At 40.4% G+C, this 20327-nt stretch overlaps 1 protein-coding gene across 2 annotated transcripts in view; it reads right to left on the bottom strand.

Moving 5' to 3' along the window:
- The window catches only part of LOC117345437 (arf-GAP with SH3 domain, ANK repeat and PH domain-containing protein 1-like), a 158943-nt gene that overhangs the window by 55020 nt on the left and 83596 nt on the right, over nucleotides 1-20327 (bottom strand). For both annotated transcript variants that reach the window (XM_033914052.1, XM_033914053.1), the window contains exons 13-14: nucleotides 15619-15667; nucleotides 2706-2869 (exon numbers count right to left, since the gene is read on the bottom strand). In XM_033914052.1, the coding sequence (XP_033769943.1) occupies nucleotides 2706-2869; nucleotides 15619-15667 (213 nt within the window). The remainder of the gene's footprint in view (nucleotides 1-2705; nucleotides 2870-15618; nucleotides 15668-20327) is intronic.

Here is a 20327-nt window from a genome sequence, read left to right as displayed (position 1 = left end):
ATTAATTGTTTCTCAAGGAGTACAGGAGTGTAGTATTGGGTATTCTTTATCCAATACACCAGATGACTCATTAGGCACTCCCCACTGGCAAAAATAATTTTGTAAGTTTTATACGGGGTTTCTTGTTGTTCCAGAGGAATTTTCATAAAATTTTATGAAATTTTGCAAGGTCCCTATTGGTCACATACATTGGGAAAGTCTGCATCATGTACACCCATTTGGGAAACAGTACCATTTTAAATGCTATGTGATCCCGTAAGGTCAAAGGATATTTGGTCAAAAGGGATAGGATGTCCTGTGTTTTCCCCAATAAAACAGAAAGTTTTCATTATAAGCTTTCAGTAAGTCACTGGTAATTTAAACCCCCAAAATATTTCAGTTTATGTGCATCTTTCCATAGAGGGAAGGGTGTGGACCAGTGCTCATAATTATACCCATTAAAAGACAAAGCCTCCGATTTCTCCAAGTTGAGTTCCAAACCAGACACACTCCCATGCTGCTCCACTAATTGCAGAACCCTCTGAAAAGAATGTCATCAGCAAATGCCAAAAATTGCACCGCGTCTCTCCCCACCGGCATTCCCATGATGTTCCTATCCTCCCTGATATACTAAAGCAATGGTTCCAGGGATAATATAAACAATAAAGATGACAGGGGCAGCCCTGTCGTGTACCCCTTTCCATTGAAAAATAATCAGACACCTTTCCATTGACCAGTACTGCTGAACTGGGGTTAACATACGAAGTCCTGACCATATCAAGAAATGGCCTCCCCCCCCCCCAATGCCATAGCTCTCCAAAACCAGGAACAGATAGTCCCAAGCTACAGTAAAATGTCTTTTGGGCATCAAGACTGATTAACAGAGCCGAGATACTCAACTTTTGGAAGTCAATATGGGGACAGATTAATATTATATTGGAATCAACAATTCCATTGACATATGAGGAAGTCATATGTGGAACATTACTGCATATTAAGCCCCCCAGGGACCGCTATAAATGCCGGCTTTTCCTAATTATGACAGGGATAGCCATGCAAATGGTAGCTCACAATTGGAAAAATTACGATCGCCTTAATTTTCCTTTTTGGTAGGCGAGTTTATGCTCAAGCAATAGGTATGAGAAAATGAATGCTGATAGGTTGGGGCATAGCAATTTACTTAAACTGGTTTGGGGCCCGTTGACGTCTTATTAATTCATTATAGTTGTCTTTTGTCTTTAATTTTTGTTTATTTCCATGCACATCCAGGAAAGGGTAGGAAGGGGGGATATCTCTTTTGTTTATTCCTTGATTGAATATATTGAAAGGGGGAGAGTTCTGCATTGTTATTGAATGAATATAAGTGCTTATTTTGATTATTAATGTTTGTATAATTTCCTGCACTTTGTATTAGTCTTGAAAACTTAATAAAGGTTAAAAACAAACAAACAAAACAAAAACAGAGCCAGGAGACCATGGGTAATGCTTTGTCTCAATGCTGCCATCACCTTCCTCACATTCTTTACCGCATGCTTTCCCTGGACAAAATCAACTTGGTCTTGGTGTATCAATTTCAGCAATAAAGGGGACAAATGAGAAGCCAAAAGTTTTGCCATAAAGTTCAGTTTATCAGAGAAATTGGCCGGTGGGAATCCATGAGTGCTGGATTCCTATCTGGCTTGGGGGATCAGCATTATAAGGGCATGATTAGCATGAGCCAGGAAACTTCCGGTAGACACAACCTGGCCAAAATAATACTCCAGAGGCAAATTAACATGGTCCTGCAGAATTTTATAGAATTCAGATGGTAAACCGTCAGGTCTGGGAGTTTTCGACAGCGGGGATTCCTTTATGGTCTCCCGGATTTCCCGGGCTGTGATAGGCTTATGAAGGAAGTGGTCCTCCTCCTCTGTGAGCTTAGGCAATCATAAAGAACAAAGGTAAGAGGTTAAGGTATTAGGGGAAGGTATTTTCCTAGAGTAAAACTGCCAGAAATGTTTAAGAAAAATCTTGGTTAGTCAATCCCTATCTTTAATTTTAATCCATTGATGTTTACAGGTGTCTATTTGCCTGGGATATTCTTTCTTCTTCCTAGCTACCTATGCTATGGTTTCCCCATGGAGGACTGCTTTGGCTGTTTCCTATAACAATACAGGATTTAGGGTTGAAGGGGCATTATCAAAGAATTGTTGAAGCTTATTATCTATCGTGGCCTCAACCCCTGCTGTGACTTCCATGATTATCTCTGCTGTCCACTTGGAGCTGACCCATGGGACTAGGAGGATTTTGCTCCAACGCCATCTTGGTATCAGTCAGCTTGCCGCAATCCCACTCCTTACGGACCAGTTCAGAAGCCAAATGGGGGGTTGCCATTGCTCTAGACAGTATACTACACTTGGTATCGTAAGTGTATGGGGGTCCAAGTCTCAATCAAAAGCGCCGATTATAGCCAATGATAGGGGACTCGAGGAAGGGAGCAGAGCTTTTCAGTGTCTGCTCAGCCCCTTGATATCACCGGAAATGTCTTCCTCTACCACTTTAACTGCAACTTTTAAAGAGCGACACTATTTGAATAGTGAAGGCTTTGTGGACCCTCTCTCTCTTTTTAAGAGCAACACAGGTTTTTTCCTCCACTTTTTTGACGATCCTAGCCCTATCTCTTTTTTTTATGGGCATGAAGTGAATGGATTATTAGGTGTCTTTTGAATTATGGTACTGCCATTTACCTGGTGCTCCACAGTCACAACACACAGTGTTTCCTGGCATTCGTTTAATGTCATCAATGATGGCTTTGGTTAAATCCTCAATGCTATTCTCACCACTTGGCCGAGTTTCATAGAATGCCATGTTCAGAGCCTCTTGCTTGCTGTTAGTTAGAACAGAGATCCACCTGAAGCAAAAGTACATTAGAGAAAGGTTCCATCATCTGCTGGTGTTTTATAATACAATACTTTCTTTAGAAAGTAATATATAGAAATAAAACAAAACATAAGGAATAAGGCCAATACCTTTTTTTAAAAAAAAATCTTTATTCATTTTACATCTTACAAGTGTATCAATAAATGACAATTGAAATTAAATACATCACTTGAATTTCTATCATATTTAACATTTATACATAAAATTTAATCCCTTCCTTCCCACCCCTGCCATAACATATGCAATCAAATATAACCTATAAAATATTCTTTTCTACTGATCCAAACTGATTAAAATTCAGAATTCCCCCATCCCTTTACTTGTATTGTACTATAATGGAAAAATGGTATCTATTCATTACAATAATTTGTTAATGGCTCCCATATCTCTTTAAATTTTTTATAATTCCCTTTTTGCACTGCTATTGTTCTCTCCATCTTATAGATGTGACACGAGTTCCACCATAAACTGTAATTAAGTCTGCTCCAATTTTTCCATTTGTGATATGTTGTATGGCGACTCCTGTCATAATCAATAAAAGCAGGGGTGCCCAAAAGGTCGATCGTGATCTACCAGTAGATCGCTAAGGCAATGTGAGTCGATCGCGGAGCTCATCCCAGGCTCCGCGATAGACTCGCGTTGCCTTGTTCTGTTTTTCCTGCTTCCTCAACTCCAGGCCAGGTGCGTGCAGTGATTGCACAAGCGCCGGGCCCACAATCCTCCCCCCACATTCCCATCGGCCCCGAGCAACGGGTCTTTCAAACATGGAGGTGGAGAAGAGGCAGCGGCTGTCTACAGCAGGGGACTGACCCGGCCTGCGCTCGTTGATGAGCACCTGGATGTCGACTCAGAGCTCTTTGACTCCCTCCTGGCCCTTTACTCCTCCCGAATATGAGTGCTTCATGCAGCGCGAGGACTCCGGTCCCGCGCAAGCAGTGAGGCCCGCAGCCCCCAGACCCAGCCAGGATCGAGAGGCTGAAGCGGCTGGTGGTGCCCAGGGAAGGAGAGGAGCAGGAGGAGCCAGAAGAAGAGGAACCCCAAGAACGTGTTCACCCGGATGCCTGGTGAGTGGCTGCAGTTCCGGTTCAAATCCCACCCTGGCCCCAATTCCATGTTGCTGCATTGCCACCCTTTTTCTCCTGCTGTAGCAGAAGTTGAGGTTATTTACATCCAGAAGAGCCAAAATTGAACCAGTTCCTTGATTATGTCCCATGACAAGCCATTTACATTTGGTTTAGCACCCCACATAAGCTAGAAAAGTTGGCTCCTGAGTTTCCTTTCGGCCTGAACTACTTCCTTGAAAAGTATATATCCCTTTCTCTGGATACAAGAAAAGAGCACCTTACTTAAGTGTGACATTTTAAGGCAGTGGGTCCTGAGAGGCTTTCATGTATCCCAGTCTCATGTAGGTGACATTGAGCCAACTTAATAGGTTTGTGACTAGCCTTTGCCAGCTGGTTTCTCCCTTTGTTAGGTAATACAATACCCTTATTCCAATATGACCCAGAATCTGCCTGCTGGTTACTAAACCGCAATAGCGTTTTTTAGTGCAGGGAGCCTATGAGCGTCGGGAGCAGTGCGGGCATTCAGCACAGCTCCCTGTGCTAAAAACCACTATCGCGGTTTAGTAAAAGGGGAGGGGGTATATGTGTCTATTTTGTATAGTTTATTTCTTTCCCTCTCCCTGCCCCTTCTTTCTTTTTCTCTTCCTGCCCCCCCAAGCAAGGTGACATTGCATATTTTAAAGTCATCTGCCTTTACATCTTTGAAACACCACCCCCCCCGAATATAAATGATAATTAACATTTTCTTGTTGGTAGATCATTTTGACCAGGTCATTTTAAAAGTAGCTCGCAAGCCAAAAAAGTGTGGGCACCCCTGAATAAAAGCTTATTATTGATGAAATTTGGCTCTTTGCTCTCATTGACATACCAAATAGAATCGTATCATACGATAAAGCCACAGGATTTTCCAATAAACAATTTTTTTGGGTCCAGATTGATTTCTAAAAGGTCAAGATAAAGATAATTTATACCACTGTGCGGCCTGGTGTCCCAAGAAGTCCACCTGAAAGCATAAAAATTCTAAACTATATTGACTGTTAAGATTTTTCCATTCAGGGAACCCTTCCTGAATGGCCTGCTTCAGTTGCAACCATCTAAAGTTTTGTGATTTATTAAGACCATATTTATGCTGCAGCTGTGAAAAATCAAGCAGTTTACCATTTGAAATAACATCACCTAAAATCCATATACCTGCTATCATCCAATGCTTCCAGATGACCTTAAATCCGCCAATCTGAATCTTGGAGTTTAACCATATAGTTTGATTTGTCGATTTATAGATTGGAATAGATGTTAAATTACTAACATATCGCAGAGTTTTCCATGTATCTAATATAATAAAACCCTAAGACACGCATGCGCACTCTTACCTGCGTGCTCCCATTTTCCATGCGCTGTAGGTCCCCGCAGGTAGGAGTGCGCATGCACAGCTTAGGGTTTTGTCGGCTTCAGGCAGCGCAGAGGCTGTCGGCCGTGGAGGCTCTTGGCGCCTGCAGACCACGGCGGCTGTTGGCGGAGGGCAGACGCGAGGTAAGGGGTGCTGCTGGACAGGGGAAGAGACGGGGGGAGAAAAAGGAAGGGAGGCCTACTGCTGGACGAGGGAGCAGGAAAGAGGTGCTAGGGGGGAAGAAAAAGGAAGGGAGGCCTACTGCTGGATGGAGAGCAGGAAAGAGGTGCTAGAGGGGAAGAAAAAGGAAGGGAGGCCTACTGCTGGACGGGGGGAAGGAAAGAGGTACTGCTGGACAGAGGGGAGATTAAAAAAGGGGAGAAGGGCTGCTGCTGGATAAGGGGAGCAGTGAAGGGGTGGTGGTGGTCACAGGGAAGGTAAAAGGAAGGGAGAATGGGTGGACAGCTGAGGAAAAAGAAAGACAAAAAGAAAGACAGAAATACAGAAAGTGGCTAAGGAGAGAGAGAGAGAGAAAGAAATAGAGACACACACACACATATATTCTAGCACCCGTTAATGTAATGGGCTATAAGACTAGTCCATTAATATTCTGTTTTCTTTATACAATCTAAGCATTTTAATGCTAAGAACATGACATACCTTTTTTATTGGACTAACTTAGTGCTTTGTTTGATTAGCTTTCAAGTGTAATACTTCTTCAGATCAGAAATAAGCAAATATTGAGAAATACCAGTATATACGAGAGTCATTTCATAAATAATGCACACTATTTTTAAAAATTTAATCAAGTGTGTATTTATAAGTTCATATGATTTTATCTACTACACTTGTTGTAATATGCAAAAATGAATAAAGAATTCAAAAACAAATAAAATTTACATGCTTTATTTTTTTGTTTTCAAGTATTTCTTTACATTCCTTCAATATAGTCTCCATGCTTTGCAATGACTGAGTCCCAACGTCTGGGAAGCTTCATTATTCCATCCAAGACACCGTTTTAGTTCAGTTGCTGAATGGCTCGGGTACTGGTGGAAGAAAGCTCTTCCAGAGATGCAAAACTATGTCCACGCATAGGTTGTTTCAACTTTGGAAAAAGGTCATAGTCTGGTGGTCTCATGTCTGGACTGTAGGGAGCAGGAGATAACACATCCCAGCCATATTCGTGTAGTTTTTCAATGACATTCCCTAAGTGCGGGCGAGTGTTGTCGTACAAATAAATTACAAGCCCCTATTGTAGCACACTGTTTAGAATATGGTCACATTTTCAAAGATCTCAGGTGTTGTGTAATTGATCATATTCCAGAATTAACACGCAACAGAATGTCTACTACGACTTGAGTTATTTTGGATCCATACCCTCAATACTGAAGAACCCATGGGTCTTAACGTCCGTATGGATTGGAATCAAATACCCTAAAATCAAGGGGAACAGTCTTTTTGCCTATTTGTATTGTATTTTCACTCCATTTTTGTGGCTTATTTGACCTTTACTGCCATTGGCTGGTTCTCGCTGATGTCAGGGATTTATCTGGTGAGGATCCCCGCGGCCATGTTTGGGAGGCCACATAGGAGCAGAGGAGTTTCTTTTTTTTTTTTTTTTTTTTAATTCTTTATTCATTTTCATTTCAATCAACAAGTATACAATGTTATATATTATAACATACAAAATCACTTGTACATTCTTAACCATAAATCTTAAATATTGTAAAATACCCCTCTCTCATCCCAACCCTCCCTTCATCAACAAAAATTCATTCATATATGTACTATACCCCTTCTTATTATAAAATTTCAAGCGCTTAAAGGTGTCCAATCATTTGAATATGCAATCAATGGCCCCCATATCTTTTTAAACCTATCATAATTCCCATTCTGTAAAGCAAAAACTCTCTCCATCTTATATATATAACATACTAAATTCCACCAAAAGGTATAATTGAGTCTTGTATAATCTTTCCAATTCCTGGTGATGTGCTGAATAGCAACTCCTGTCAATATTAATAATAACTTATTATTAGACATTGAAATTTGACTTTTAAACCTCATTGAAGTACCAAATAAAATTGTATCATATGACAAGGCAACAAAGTTTTCTAATAACAAATTAATTTGGGGCCAAATTGATTTCCAAAAGGCATTAATACAAGGACAGAAATAAATTAAATGATCTAAAGTCCCTGCATCCTTGTTACAATGCCAGCATCTATTAAACCTAGAAATATCTACTTTTTGTAAACGAACTGGGGTCCAAAACACTCTGTGCAACAAAAACAACAATGTTTGCCTCATAGATGCCGACATTGTAGATTTTATTCTCCAAGACCAAATTCGTGGCCATTGAGATGCAGAAATTTGGTGCTTGATCTCAATGCTCCAAATATCCCTCAACCCAGTTTTCTGTTTTTTGTTCAAATATTCATTAAGTAATTTATACCACTGTGCGGCTTGGTGACCCAAGAAATCCACCTGAAAGCAAAGGAATTCCAAACTATACTGATTATTCAGATTCTTCCATTCAGGGAACCCCTCCTGAATAGCCTGCTTCAACTGCAACCATTTAAAATTTTGTGTCAGAGGGAACGTGCTACCATGTGGAGAGCGGCCTGAGAGGTTCGCTACAGCCGGCCGCGAACCTCAGCAGGCCGCTTTGAACATGAGCGGTAGCGGCTGTTGCGGGAGGATGGGGGGGGGGGGAGTCATTGACGTGCAGGCCGCTGTGAACAGGAGCGGCGGCAGGACCATGAGGCAGGAGTGAGCTATTCGGCTTCCCCTATCTGGGGAAACCGCTGTGCCGAGGAGAGCCGGGAGTGAGTTTTTCGACTTCCCCTATTTGGGGAAACTGCCGTGCCGAACTCAGCTGCGCGTCGGGAGTGAGTTGTTCGACTTCCCCTATCTGGGGAAACCGCCGTGCCGAACTCAGCTGCGTGTGGGGCCGTAGTAAGCGCGGGGCATGCTGCATTCTTGGCGGCCATGGACATACAGATCATGGAAGCACGCCGATAAGAATGCGCATGCGCCGCCTACGGTTTTATTATATAGATAATCTTGCAACAGGAGAGCTATACAGCGTCTGAATCATTTGAATGAAACCAGACCCCACCTCAAACCACTCCAATGCTTGATACATAAAATTCCATTCCACCCTATCAAAAGCCTTTTCTGCATCTAGAGAGACCAAGAAAGTCGGATCATTCACATTTTTTGTTAAATTTAAAGTATGAAAAGCCAATCTAGTGTTATGAGAAGAATATCTCCTTGCAACAAATCCTGTTTGGTGAGTATCAATAATAAAAGGGAGAGCTTTTGCCAATCTTAAAGCCAATAACTTAGCAATAATTTTCCCATCCACATTTATTAATGAAATAGGCCTGTAATTTGAAACCAACGTAGGATCTCTGTTTGGCTTTGGCAAAACAATAACCAACGCATCTGCCATAGTACCTGAAATACAACCTTTAGTCAGTTGATACTGATACAAATTTAACAAATATGGTAAAAGGTTAATTTGAAATGATTTATAGAATTCTACCGTATAACCATCACCACCTGGAGCGGATCCAGCTCTAAGAGACCCCAATGCTGTTTCTAATTCTTTTAGAGATATAGGTTCTTCTAAACTTCCTTTTATAGGCTCAGGAATTTGTGGTCCAATAATTGAATTTAAAAAATGTATACCATCTTGTTCTTTGTTTCTATAAGTCTCTGAAGAATATAAATCCTTATAGAAAGCCAAAAATTGTTGTAAAATATGCTCATTTTTAGTATATGATTCTCCTTTATTATCTTTTATTAGAACAATTTTTGTTTTCCTTTTTTTTGCCTTAAGATAATTTGCTAATAATTTCCCAGCCTTATTTGAATTTCCATAATACTGAGCTTGATGATAAAACAAATCATTCCTAACAAGCTTTGAAGATAGTTCATTATATTTGGCTTTAGCTTTTAACAAAATTTGTAATGTATTTTGTTCCCATCTATTAATTAACTTATGTTCTAAAATTTTAATTTCTTTTTCCAAATCATAAAATTGTTTTTAGTTTGTTTTCTAATATAAGCTGAATATGAAATAATATGACCTCTCATAGTTGCTTTAAATGCATCCCATAACACCTCAATATTAATATCACCAGAATCATTAATTTGAAAAAACTCAATCATTTTTTATTTAAACTCTTCAAGAAATTTTAAATCTGCAATCAAAGCATTATCAAATCTCAAAATCAGCTTTGCATCAACTTGCTCATCTAACTGTAATTCAATCCAAACACCACCATTATCAGATAAAATGATAGGATCTATGATGGCTTTAGTCACTTTCTGAGCTATTTTATTTGAAACAAATATATAATCAATTCTTGAAAAAGAATTATGCACCTGTGAACAAAAGGAAAATTCCCGATCATTAAAATGAAGAATACGCCATATATCTATTAAATCAGAAGATTGAACCAAATTATCTAAACCTAATGATTTTATAATTTTATTTGGACTCTTATCTACTATCGGGTCCATTACAGCATTGAAATCTCTAGCCACTATCAGATTAGAAGCAGCCAGTGGTAATAATAATTGTTGTATATTTTTAAAAAAACTCCATTTGATTCAAATTTGGAGCATACAAATTAAACAAATCAAGGGTATTATTTAATTCGCTAAACATTTCTTACTTATTAATATAGCAACCCCCGCCTTTTTCCCATTTGCTGGAGCAAAAAAACATTTTGAAATCCATCCTCCTTCCAGCTTCCTGGATTCATTAAATGACAGATGTGTCTCTTGAATGAAATATACATCAGAATTCTGCTTTTTAAGGAAATCTAACATTTTCTTTTTCTTGATCATATGATTGAGGCCATTTACATTTAATGAATAAAACTTAATCATCATTCAAATAAATATCTATTCCAATAATAATATACATTTTTAATTATTGTAAAATGATTAGACACCAGCACCATCATGACATTTAATATTAAATACACTAAATACCCACTCCCTTTATTCCCAAAATTCATCATTAAGCATATTATTAACCCCCCCCCACCCCTGTCTCTCCCAAACCCACCCTCCAAATGGTAAAACCTGTAACGCACATAGGATATGTAACCCCTACACTCCCCCCAGGCAACATCTAAAACACTTCATCTAATCATATTAATAAAAATATATTTGTTTCATTAATATCATAAATATCTAAAGCTCAATTTATATATTTAAAAATTAAATAATCCTAATATAAATTAAATTCATATACCTTTATAATTAATCAATTCTAAACTCAGAAATCAATTAAATACCCCCATACGCTAACATTTACCCCAATACATTTATATTATCAATCAGCCACATTTAATTTAATATCTCCATCATTCATATTCTTTAAAAATAAATAATAAAACTAATTTATTATACAGATAATCAAAATCATATTCCATATACACATATCTTATAAATTCAAGACATCATACTCAAAATACTTAAGTTCATAACCATATACATCTAATTTCATTATATCCACTTTCTCTTTTAAAAATATCGAATCAAATCTTAAAAACAAATCAAAAACCAAATAACATACAACATTTATGACATCTTTTCATCAACATCCCATGACCCTTATACAAAAGAAAAGACACTAAAAAGATCATAAATAAATAAATCATTCCTATAACATCTGTGAAAAACAATAAACTTTCTTTAGACATGACAAAAACTCAATAATAATATATCTTTAAATCAGTCAATCTTCTTCATTTCTTCTATTTCTGGAAAATAATATATCTTTAAATCAGTCAATCCTCTTCATTTCTTTTATCTTCTATTCCTGGAAACACTTTACATAGACATTGGCTCTGAAGTGGCAAGGAAACTTTTCAGTTTTTCCGGATCTTCAAAATAAAGCGATTTATTCTCAGAGGAAATTCTCATTCTTGCAGGATAGTATAAACCATATTTGTAGCCTTTTTCCTTTAACTGAGCTCTGAGTTGAAGAAACTGCTGCCTTACAGCCACAGTACTTTTTTCAAAATCCGGCAAGAATATAAGCTTAGAGCCCTTATAGTTTAAATTTCTATCCGCTTTTGCCAAGCTTAATATTTCCAGTGCCTGACTAAGCCTCAATAATTTAAAGATCAGAGGTCTAGGCTTGGAGTTATTTGCAGACCATTGGAAAGGAATCCTGTGTGCACGTTCGATCTCAAGGGGGTACTTGGTATTCAGCTGAAGTAGTTTTGGAAGTAAATTCTCCAAGAACTAAATCGTGTTTCCCCTCTCCAAATTTTCTGCCAGTCCAATAATTTTTATGTTTTTCCTCCTGCCAAGATTCTCATAATTCAGCAGCTTTTTCTGTAATTCCCTTATAGTTTTATTATCTTCCTTAGCATGGACTGCAGTCATTTCCATCTGTTCCATTCTGGATTCTAAAACGGTCATTCTTTGATTCAGAGCCTCCAACTGCCTATTTATGTTAACACCTCTTCTTTCACTTCTTGAATGCTTTCCGCATTTTTTTGAATTTGTTTTGAAATTTTTTAAAGTTCAGCCATTATATCTTTCTTCCCTATTTCCTCTTCATCCGGAAGTGGGGCTTTAGACGCTGCAGCCAGGTCTTGCTTGAGGCGCTTTGCCGTACCGGAAGTCGCAAAAGCCGCCTCAATTTTCCCCTGGCGTGTACTAGCCATCTTCAATCAACACCCGAACCACAAAAAATGGAATTTTCTTCGGCAAAAAGGTATTTTATAATCACAAACCGCTGCCTGAGGAACGGAGCGACACGATCACACGTCCATATTCCGCATGCTCCAAGCCACGCTCCCGAGCAGAGGAGTTTCAAGTGGTTGGGTAAGCCAGCAGCTGGAAAGATTTTTGTTTTTTTTATTTTCTTGCGCTACAATGTTTGAGCTGGGTTTTTGCACTGTTCACAGAAGCCAGCACATCCTGAAGCAGCCGTTTCCGGCGAAACGCTGGGCACTGCGTCAATGTGACACTTGCTCTACATACCTACTATTATGTGAGATAAGTATATATTTATATATATATTTTTTTTCTTCTTCATGATTATATGAATGAAGACAGTATACAACTGAGAGTGCTTAAGTATTAAATCTGTGTTTTCCCTGCATTGCTTAATGCTTGTAACATCACCCCAATATGAAAGGTTTTTTATGCCTATGATGAGATTTACCCCTGGAGACTTTTTCCACATTTTTTTCAGTCAAGAAGGTGTATGTCTGGGGGGGGGGTTCTGAGGCTTTTTCCTCTACATTCCTTCACATTGGTTTGGCTAAGATGTTTTTGAAGCCTTTGCACTGACTGACAGGGATTTTGTTATTCACTTCCACTTTATCTTCTTTTCCTTGGAGTGTGTTTTTGAATAGAAGGGTGTTGTATTTAGAGTAGAATGAGTGGCCCAGCCAAGAGCAACTGAGGTTGGGTTTTGTGCATTTTTCTGCGCATTTTTTGCAAAAAAAAAAATCATGATAATACACTACTGTGACACTTCTTCCACATGGAACTTTGTCTGTGATGATGATGCCTTCATGATCATAAGCAAAAATTATCATTTGTTTGACTACTGACTGAGCTCATTGAAATTTTTTTGGTCGTGGGGGAAGATGGAATTCTCCACTCATCATTGAAAAACTACGCGAATATGGCTGGGAGGTGTAACCTCATGCTCCCTACAGTCCAGATATGAGTCCACCAGACTTCAACCTTTTTCCAAAGTTGAAACAACCTATGCGTGGACATCGTTTTGCATCTCTGGAAGAGCTTTCTTCCGCCGGTACCCGAGCCATTCGGCAACTGAACAAAACAGTGTCTTGAATGGAATAATGAAGCTTCCTGGACACTGGGGACTCTGTCATTGCAAAGCAGGGAGACTATATTGAAGGATTGTAAAGAAATACTTGAAAAAAAATGTAAATTTAAAAAAATAGTGTGCATTATTTATGAAATGACTTTCGCATATACATATAAGTGAAACATAAAAGCATTCCAAAGATAGTGTTGCAGAAGGATGGAGGAGTAGGCAAGGTAAAACACAGGGTGATGTGTGTGTAACATAAGATGTTGACAAAGCAGTGGGAAATCCAAAATCTTTGCTGAGTCCTGTCTGATGGGTGTCAAAATATTTTATCATTTTTATTTCAAAGGTTTTACCTTCAGGGATTGTCTTAACATTTCCTTTTAGTATTCTCACCATAAAATAATTGAGGCAGTGTTCTGGTTTTTTGAAGAGTTGTCCCACAGAGGTGATATCCTGGTTGGCAATGCAATTTTGAATCTGATATCTTTGAAAATTAATCCTAGTTTTTAGCATCTGGTTTGTTTCTCCAATGTAACATCCTTCTTTGAGAAACAAGCTAGATATTATATTAAAAACTACAATGGCAACCAAGATATCACCTCTGTGGGACAATACTTAAAAAACTAGAATATTACATCAATGTAAAAATGTATTTCCTTAGATTATTCCTTAGCCTATCACCTCTTAACTTCTTCTCATGCCCTCTCACCTTAGAGTTTCCTTTCAATTGAAAGAGACTCGCGTCACTGGTATTTATGCCTGTCCTCCAAAGTATACATATTGAGATCTTTATGTCTGTCTCCGTACACCTTATGACAGACCACTGTCCATTTTAGTAGCCTTCCTCTGGGCAGACTCCATCCTGTTTATATCTTTTTGAATTGTACACAATATTCTAAATGAGGTCTCACCAGAGTCCTTTTTTCTATTGGCCATTCCTCTCCCTATGTACCTGAACATCGTTTTAGGTTTCGCCGTCACCTTTTCAACCTGTTTGGCCACCTTAAGATTATCACATACTATCACACTCAAGTCCCGCTCCTTTTTCGTATACAAAAGTTCTTCACCCCCTAAACTGTACTGTTTCCTCAGGTTTTTGTGCCCCAAATGTGTGACCTTGCATTTCTTAGTGATAATTTCAGACCATTCCTTAAGTTTCACTAGGTCCTTCCACATGTTATCCACACTACCAGGGGTGGTTACCCTATTGCAGATTTTGGTATCATCCTCAAAGAAGTAAATCTTACCGGACAACCTTCAGCATTAGCGCTTATAAAAATGTTAAAAAGAAGAGGCCCAAGAACCGAACCTTGAGGTACACCATTCATAACATCCCTTTCCTCAGAGCGATCTACATATTACTCTCTGTCGCCTTCCACTCAACCAGTTCCTGACCCAATTGGTCACTTTGGGGCCCATACTGAGGGCACTCAGTTTATTTATTAGACGTCTGTGTGTAACACTGTCAAAGGATTTGCTAAAATCTAAATATACCACATCTACCACACTCCCATTATCCAAGTTCAGATGTTTCATATTGTAGGACATTAGCTTACATATAAAAGCCTCCTTACCCACTTGAGACCCTTGAAATAAATCCCCTTTTTCCTTCCTCTCACCCTTCTCCTGTTAGAGGTAAATAAGCTTGAGTATCACTCAGGAGTAGTATTCACCACTGTAAAGTACAGTACTAAGGCAATAGTACACTAGCACCATCCCCTACAACCATGCTCCCAAGTTCCCTTCACACAGCATTTAAACACCCCTCAAAGGCACTTTGAAGAAATATACAGCTAAGTTCACTGGTTCAATACTAAAGTCACAAGAGGCATATCAAATAGTCACATTAGCAGCCCTGACTTTCTTTCCGATCGTGGTTGGCAGGCAGTTTATTTCTGCACACACGCTGCCAAAGTGAGGAGGGTGTCAAAATGGCCGAAGGATGAATCTTCTCTTGGGCCTCCTCTGCGAGATTTTCTGGTCTAAGCTTCTGTAAGCAACTGGGCTCTTTTTATGGACCCTCCAATAGAAAAAGCCGGTGTAAAATAGTTTAACCAGTAATGGCGGTGGCCCTCTTGTCGGAGGTATAGTGTAACTCCTTGAAGCTCCCTCCTTCTTTTCAGAATGACCACAGAAAGATCCTCTTATATTCTTTCAATTTTCTAGCAAAGTTGAAAATGCTGTTAAGAGACAGCACAATGTGCTGAGGTTTATTATCACGCTAGTGAGGGACAGAGAGCCAGCTCCATGAGCTTGATTTAGTAAATCTTGGCATAGTTCCCTAGCTACAAGCAATAGATTAGGAAATGCTTTCTCCTATTCTCAAATAGCACCGTCATGGGCAGTTCTTGAGCTTGTCCCAAATGGGACACTAGAGAATTGGAGAAGAAAAGTCAGCAGGTTCGGTTCTCTTTCTGCAAGAAATTCTTCTCTTTACTTACGCAATGCATTCTTCCTCATCTTCTGTCAAAAAGTGGTATGTGCGATTATCTAGAATAAGGAAAAATGGCTTCAATTACAACTACAAAAAGAAGTCCTCTTAGACATTATCACCACAAAACAGCTATCAGGAGATTAACATACCACCCAAATGACATCTAAGATTTAAAAACCCACTAGCCTACCTTTAAGCTTGCATCAGTTCCCCACTTACTACAATTTCAGGAAGATGTTAGACATATCTCTTCACTTTGTAATCCACTAGAAGCCTACCCATTTATGATCTGAGAAATCTTACTGTAACTGTCCTGTAATTATATTGTAAACCGCAATGAATCCTAGTAGAAAATTGCAGGATATAAGAAATTATATGGTATGGTAGTTTGTTATTTATTTAACCATTTATAAGATTTAGTTTTTATACCTCATTAGAAATGCCCAAGGTGACTCACAAAACAAACACATCAATAAAATTATCTAAGACAAAAAATATATTATCTAAGACAAAAGAACATACACACTAAATAACAAAACCTCAAACTGCTCTACTTCCCACAATTCCTCATGCTTTCACCGTACAAATAAAAAGTAGAAAAAACACAGACACGAGCACAGCGACTCAAAAGAAACTAACTAAACAAGTCGCGGTGCAAGAGGGACAACGATATCGTGCGAAGCAAGGTAGCAGTGTTTCTGGCACCGCGGAAAACAGAACTGAGGACATGCTGAGGAGACGCATGCCTAGACCGGGCGGGAGGGGCCCACGCGCATGCGCGGGCCAATCGCAACCTTGAAGGTCTTCAAGCAAGTCTGCTTGCAAAAATGTCGGTGACGTCACCCACATGTAGAGAATATGCTGCCTGCTTGTCCTGGGATAATACTTCTATATTTTAGGTGTGACCACTCACACCAGCCATAGAGCTGATGTAAATACTCACACCTAGATACTTAAGGAACATGTGTACATTACTTTACAACGTATGAATATAAACGTAAACCTCACTCATGTTCTGCCCTTTTGAAAGCATGCGCTATTGAATACTGTCATATACTTACAGAATAGCATGTATTCCCATATATGTGGTCAACACACAGCATTTGCTTACACGAGTTCACTTGAATAACAGCATTTATATGCATTCTTGCCACCTAAATCTATTGGAGCAATTCTATAGGCATATGCCTAGAGCCACAGTATGTGCCACTTATGTGAATCAAAGGGGCTTTTAGAATTCTCATGTAGAAGTGCATAACTCCAAGGTGGGCGCAAACATGGGAGGACAATGAGTGGACCATGGGTGGGACCAAGTAACACATGAAACTATTAGAAAACTTTACAATTGTTCACGTTACATTTTGATATGTCTTTTTTTTTATTTATTCATTTTTGAATTCTTACAACAAGTGAATTAAACATGTTATAATCAATTATCATATGGCACTTGTATTTACAAACAAATCCTCTTATAATATAGAATAAATCCCCCCCTTTTGTCACTATTCCTATTTCCATATGATATACATTCCCCATCCCACCCCTATATATCTACTACCCATGTGCTAAGATATCTGATCATTAGAATAAATAGTCAATGGTTCCCAAATTTTTTTAAAATTATGAAGATTCCCTTGTTGTAACGCTAACACCTTTTCCATTTTATATATATGACAAACTGAGTTCCACCAAATGTATAATTTAATTTAGTATAATCCTTCCAATTTTGAGTAATTTGTTGCATGGCAACCCCTGTCGATATTAATAATAACTTGTTATTATTTGCAGAAATCGGACTCTGAGTTCTCATTGCTGTACCAAATAATATAGTGTCATATGAGAGTCCTACATGGTTTTCTAATAATTTATTAATTTGGGGCCAAATTAGTTTCCAAAAAGCATTTATGTCAATGTGAGTTTGCACAAGTATTCTACAATGACTTAGGTTTGCCTAAGTGCTGTTATAGAATTGGCACGCCATTACACTGCCTAAATCAAGGCACCAAGTTATAGAACTGCCTCCTATACATTACCCCCCTAGCCCTAATGCTATCCTGCTCTGAGCCCAACTACAACGCTGAACTGGGAAAAAAATCTGTCCCTCTCCCATCCATACAAGCATCAGTACTGCAACACACCCCTGCAGTGAGAACACCTCTTAGCCGTTTCCGCCATGCATACCACGTGTCCCCCCCATCCCCCAGACAACAGGCTCCGGTCCGACAGGCAGGAGTGTTTCCTGCTTGCAGCGCACAGCTGTGCCAACAAACCTCCCTGCCCCTTACCTTCATGGCCGGCGATTTCTAAACTGCCTTCTTACAGCAGCCGGAGCGTTGAAGTTGCATATGGCAAGTGCAAGGCCAGCCGAAGGGAGACTGCAGGAGCTGTGCCTAGTCCTGAGCACATGGTAGCAGAGTTCTGAGCACATGGCAGAACAGTGAGCGGAGAGTGTGCTAGCAGGAAGAAGCAGAGAGAGGAGCAGAGAAGGCGGTGCTAGCAGGGGAAGAGGCGAGAGCTAACTCCGCCCACCCCTGACATCACCAGCCAAACTCCCCCCATAAAAGGGGACGAGCCAACAGCAGAGAGTTCACAGTGCAAGGCCAGCCGAAGGGAGACTGCAGGAGCTGTGCCTAGTCCTGAGCACATGGTAGCAGAGTTCTGAGCACATGGCAGAACAGTGAGCGGAGAGTGTGCTAGCAGGAAGAAGCAGAGAGAGGAGCAGAGAAGGCGGTGCTAGCAGGGGAAGAGGCGAGAGCTAACTCCGCTCACCCCTGACATCACCAGCCAAACTCCCCCCATAAAAGGGGACGAGCCAACGGCGCGCAGCGAAGGCGAGCGGCAAAGGCGCTCGCCTTAGCGAGAGCGCCTTTGCGAAGGGCCTCAAGAAGGGCATCAAGAAAGGGCTATCAACTATAGCCGGACTCCCAACTTATAAGACTAGCTAACTAATCAATTGTCTTCAGTCTTTCTTTAGCGTTCTACCAAGTCTTTAACTATCAATCTACAACTTTCTACCAAGTCTTTAACTCTCAATCTTACAACTTTCTATCTCACCAACAAGCTACTAAATCTTTCTCACTAAACAGGCACACTAACAAACAGAAGTTCTTAACTGACAATTAACTAACTGTTAACTAACTAACTACTACTACTAACTAACTAACTAACTACTCCATCCCTCAGACCAAGAACTAACTAACTACCTCTATCCCTCCCTCAACACTTACTGACCAACACCTAACAGCCCCCACCCTAACAAACATCCTAAAAAAAAAAAAAAAAATTTTAAATTAAGAAATAATAACAATAAACCTTTGTAATGGCAGGTAGGACTAGAAGCAGCAAGACTTCAATCAAAACAGGCAGTTCAGACACTGAGAGCACCCAGGGGATGGCTATGGTCCGAGTACAGATGGAAGGAGAACCAGGACGGAGGGCAGAGGTCTCTGTACAGACCGAGACCATCCCCTCAAAGATGTCTACAGTCTCAACGCAGACAGAAGTAATGGTTCAACCGGACGAAAGCCTTTTGATGGAGCTAAAGAGCCTGAGAGAGGAGGTTCAGCGCTTAAGGAGCATCCGAGACGACGAGACCTTCATCGATGGAGTCATCCAGGAGCTGTCTCAGATCGCTGAATAGGAACCTGACAAGACCACCCTGGGAACACCCATAGCATCCAAAACGGCCACCTTGAGACAAACTACCGGAATGCAGGAAGTGGTTGGAGACGCTGGCAGTTGGTGACTTCCTCCACAAGAAAATGCAGAGGACCTAACTCTGTCTCTTTTTCCCCCATACAGGACAGCTCAACATCGACACCTCATATCGCCCTGAGGAACAGATATCAGCTGCTACAGGAAGGTCCGGAGAAAGAGCTACAAGTAGCTGTTCAGCAGACGGTTCCAACTCCGGAATCAACAGTACAGCCCACCCCTAAGAAGCGCAGAGTGGTGGTCATCGGAGATTCGCTGCTGAGGGGCACCAAGGGACCAATCTGCAGACCAGACCTACAATCAAGAGAGGTCTGCTGTTTGCCAGGGGCCAGGATCCGGGTTGTCACTGCTTGCATTGACAGACTCATCAAGCCCCGAGACCACTTCCCCATGGTTCTAATCCACATCGGAACCAACGACACCGCAAGGAGCAGCCCGGACAGCATACCTGAAGACTTCAGGGCCCTGGGGGAGAAGCTGAGGAGGATGGATGCGCAGGTAGTCTTCTCCTCGATTCTCCCAGTGAGGGGCAAGGGCAGAGCCAGAGAGGATCAAATACAAAGGGCGAACGACTGGCTGCGAGGATGGTGCAAGGAGATGAACTTCGGGTTTCTGCACCATGGAGAAGCATTGCAAGGACTACAGGGACACGACGGGCTACACCTAACCAGAAGAGGGAAGAATGTCCTTGGACACCGCCTAGCCCGCCTATTCCACAGGGCTTTAAACTAGGTAAGTCGGGGGAGGGTACAGGCACAAACAACATACCAGGCGAACTAAAATGCCAATACATTTATGAGGCTGAGGAAAGTAGACATCGAAATTCTGGGTCAGGGGTGAGTGCACACACTTTTGAGTCGGGAGTAGGGTCACATCATATTTATGGGTCACATTGTCATTCCGGGTCTAGGGGGAGTACACACTGTAGTTCTGGGTATATGGGGAGTACACATTGTGGTTCTGAGCCTCAGGAAAGCACAAATAACACAAACAATGCTAAAG

This window comes from Geotrypetes seraphini, chromosome 11 (genome assembly GCF_902459505.1).
Source record: "Geotrypetes seraphini chromosome 11, aGeoSer1.1, whole genome shotgun sequence".
Lineage (NCBI taxonomy): Eukaryota > Metazoa > Chordata > Amphibia > Gymnophiona > Dermophiidae > Geotrypetes > Geotrypetes seraphini.
This window is presented reverse-complemented; position numbering and strand designations above follow the sequence as displayed.